The sequence below is a fragment of the Sinocyclocheilus rhinocerous genome, unplaced genomic scaffold, assembly GCF_001515625.1.
Source record: "Sinocyclocheilus rhinocerous isolate Xijiao unplaced genomic scaffold, SAMN03320098_v1.1 scaffold864, whole genome shotgun sequence".
In the NCBI taxonomy this organism is placed as follows: domain Eukaryota; kingdom Metazoa; phylum Chordata; class Actinopteri; order Cypriniformes; family Cyprinidae; genus Sinocyclocheilus; species Sinocyclocheilus rhinocerous.
The window spans coordinates 1,158,971-1,161,334 of NW_015645567.1; the positions used below are offsets into that span (position 1 = coordinate 1,158,971).

The window sequence follows — 2,364 nt, forward strand, 5'->3', positions numbered from 1 at the left end:
GAGATATTCAACATTTATTTTATTTTTTAAATGGAAGCGATTCAACAGATTTCATGGCAAGATAATAGATTATATATTAGATACATTCAAAGTTAATTAAGAAGAAATCATACATTTTTATTTTATTATTTTTATTGAAAATAATGTCTGTTAAAAACAATCTTGCTGAAAAAAAAAACAAAACAAAAAAAAACCCCCAGATTGGACAGATTGTGTCCACTGCAACTAGACAAAAGAGGCTGATGTGACATTCTGTGAAGGGTGTGTGAGCGCTCTGCGCATGCGCGCTTATCCTCTCCCTCCTGACCTCCTCCCGGTTTGTGCTGCGCCCCTGCCGCTAATCAACCTCTCCCGTTAAACCCGCTCAAAAACATCCATACAGATCCTGGCACACACATGAGGCATGGCAGCTCTCTTCGGGAAGATCCAGATCGGCATTTATGTGGAGATCAAGCGCAGTGATGGTGAGTCACACCCAGCAGCAGCTGGTTTATCAGGTTGAGATGCAGTTTGTCGGAGCATCATCTTTGTTTAACCCGGTAACCCCGTTTAACGCAAGACATCCGGTGCACAAAACATTCAATGCCTGTGCATAAACATTCAACGCCTTTCCGTCCTTGGCACGTCTTTGTATTGCCTGGTTTTGGGATGCATGCTCATGCTAGCCTGTTAGCGAATTTACGAAGCTACTATGGCGGAGGTTGGACTCATAAATATTAATGTGACCTCCTCCCGGTTTGTGCTGCGCTCCTGCCGCTAATCAACCTCTCCCGTGAAACCCGCTCAAAAACATCCATACAGATCCTGGCACACACATGAGGCATGGAAGCTCTCTTCGGGAAGATCCAGATCGGCATTTATGTGGAGATCAAGCGCAGTGATGGTGAGTCACACCCAGCAGCAGCTGGTTTATCAGGTTGAGATGCAGTTTGTCGGGGCATCATCTTTGTTTAACCCGGTAACCCCGTTTAACGCAAGACATCCGGTGCACAAAACATTCAATGCCTGTGCATAAACATTCAACGCCTTTCCGTCCTTGGCACGTCTTTGTATTGCCTGGTTTTGGGATGCATGCTCATGCTAGCCTGTTAGCGAATTTACGAAGCTACTATGGCGGAGGTTGGACTCATAAATATTAATGAAGTCCTCCTGACGTTGCTTGGTAACCGTGTTGGAGCGTCTAGGCGCGGAATCCAATTGATAGTCATGAGCTAATACGTCAACAGAACGCCTACTGGCTGATGTGAGGCTTTCAGCCAATCAGAGAAGCGTACTGGGGAAACGTAATTAATATTTATAAGCCAAGCCAAGCCATAGTACATTAATAAATTCGCAGTCTGTTAGCATCATCCCTGAGGAAGACGCGCAGACATCGCCTGCAAAACTCGTTTGTACTGCTGTATTTAACTTTACGTGTTTTAGTTTAGTTTATTGTCCTTTCAGCAATTTACAAGTATAAAGGTAAGCCAAATTTAATTTCTGCCATGTAAATTACAGATGAGACAAAGAATTAACTTGAAACTGTAATGCAATAGTAAGTAGGCTAATAATCCAAACGTGTTAATTATAAATAAACGCAAAATAACAAATAAATAGAATACAAATATTATACATAATAACCAATTATTAATGCAATGCGGGTGTAGTGGTGCAAGCATGGGGTCTATAAGTGGAAGATGGCAGGTTTGAGCCCTGAGCACACATTTAAAGTAATAGTTCATAAAAAAAATGAAAATTCACTCACCCTCAGGCCACCCGAGATGTAGATGAGTTTTTCTTTACTTGCTCACCAATGGATCCTCTGCAGTGAATGGGTGCCGTCAGAATGAGAGTCCAAACAGCTGATAAAAACATCACAATAATCCACACCCCTCCAGTCCATCAGTTAATGTCTTGTGAAGCCAAAAGCTGCATGTTTGTAAGAAACAAATCCATTAAGATGCTTTTAACTTAAAACTGTTGCTTCCAGCTAAAAAACGAGTCCTCTATCCATAATATTGCTTTCCCCAGTAAAAAAGTCCTCTCATCTGAATCATGAGAGAAATTTGCACAGATCAAGCACTGTTTACAAGCCAAAACAGCTCTGAACAAATAAGTGGGTGGATTTTGATGTGAGAGGACAACAGGAGATGGACTTTATCACTGGAGGAAGCGTTATTATGGATTATGAACTCGTATTTTGGAGAGAAGTGATGGTTTAAAGTTACAACGCCTTAAAGATGTATTTGTTTCTTACAAACACGCAGCTTTTCACTTCACAAGACATTAACTGATGGACTGGAGTGGTGTGGATTACTTGTGGATTATTGCAAAGACTACAGAATACCCAAGACGTGTCACTCGTATAGTTTTGAATGGGGAAAA

General features: G+C 41.5%; 1 protein-coding gene across 4 annotated transcripts in view; it reads left to right on the top strand.

Moving 5' to 3' along the window:
- The first annotated feature begins 299 nt into the window (after positions 1–299).
- LOC107706776 (kinesin-like protein KIF2A) overlaps positions 300–2,364 on the top strand; it is a 21,462-nt gene continuing 19,397 nt past the window's right edge. For 3 of the 4 annotated variants that reach the window (XM_016510588.1, XM_016510590.1, XM_016510591.1), the window contains exon 1: positions 300–464. In XM_016510588.1, coding sequence (XP_016366074.1) covers positions 404–464 — 61 coding nt within the window. In that variant the 5' untranslated portion in view covers positions 300–403. Of the gene's footprint in view, positions 465–808; positions 884–2,364 lie in introns of those variants that run through there. The other variant, XM_016510589.1, reaches the window with a different exon arrangement.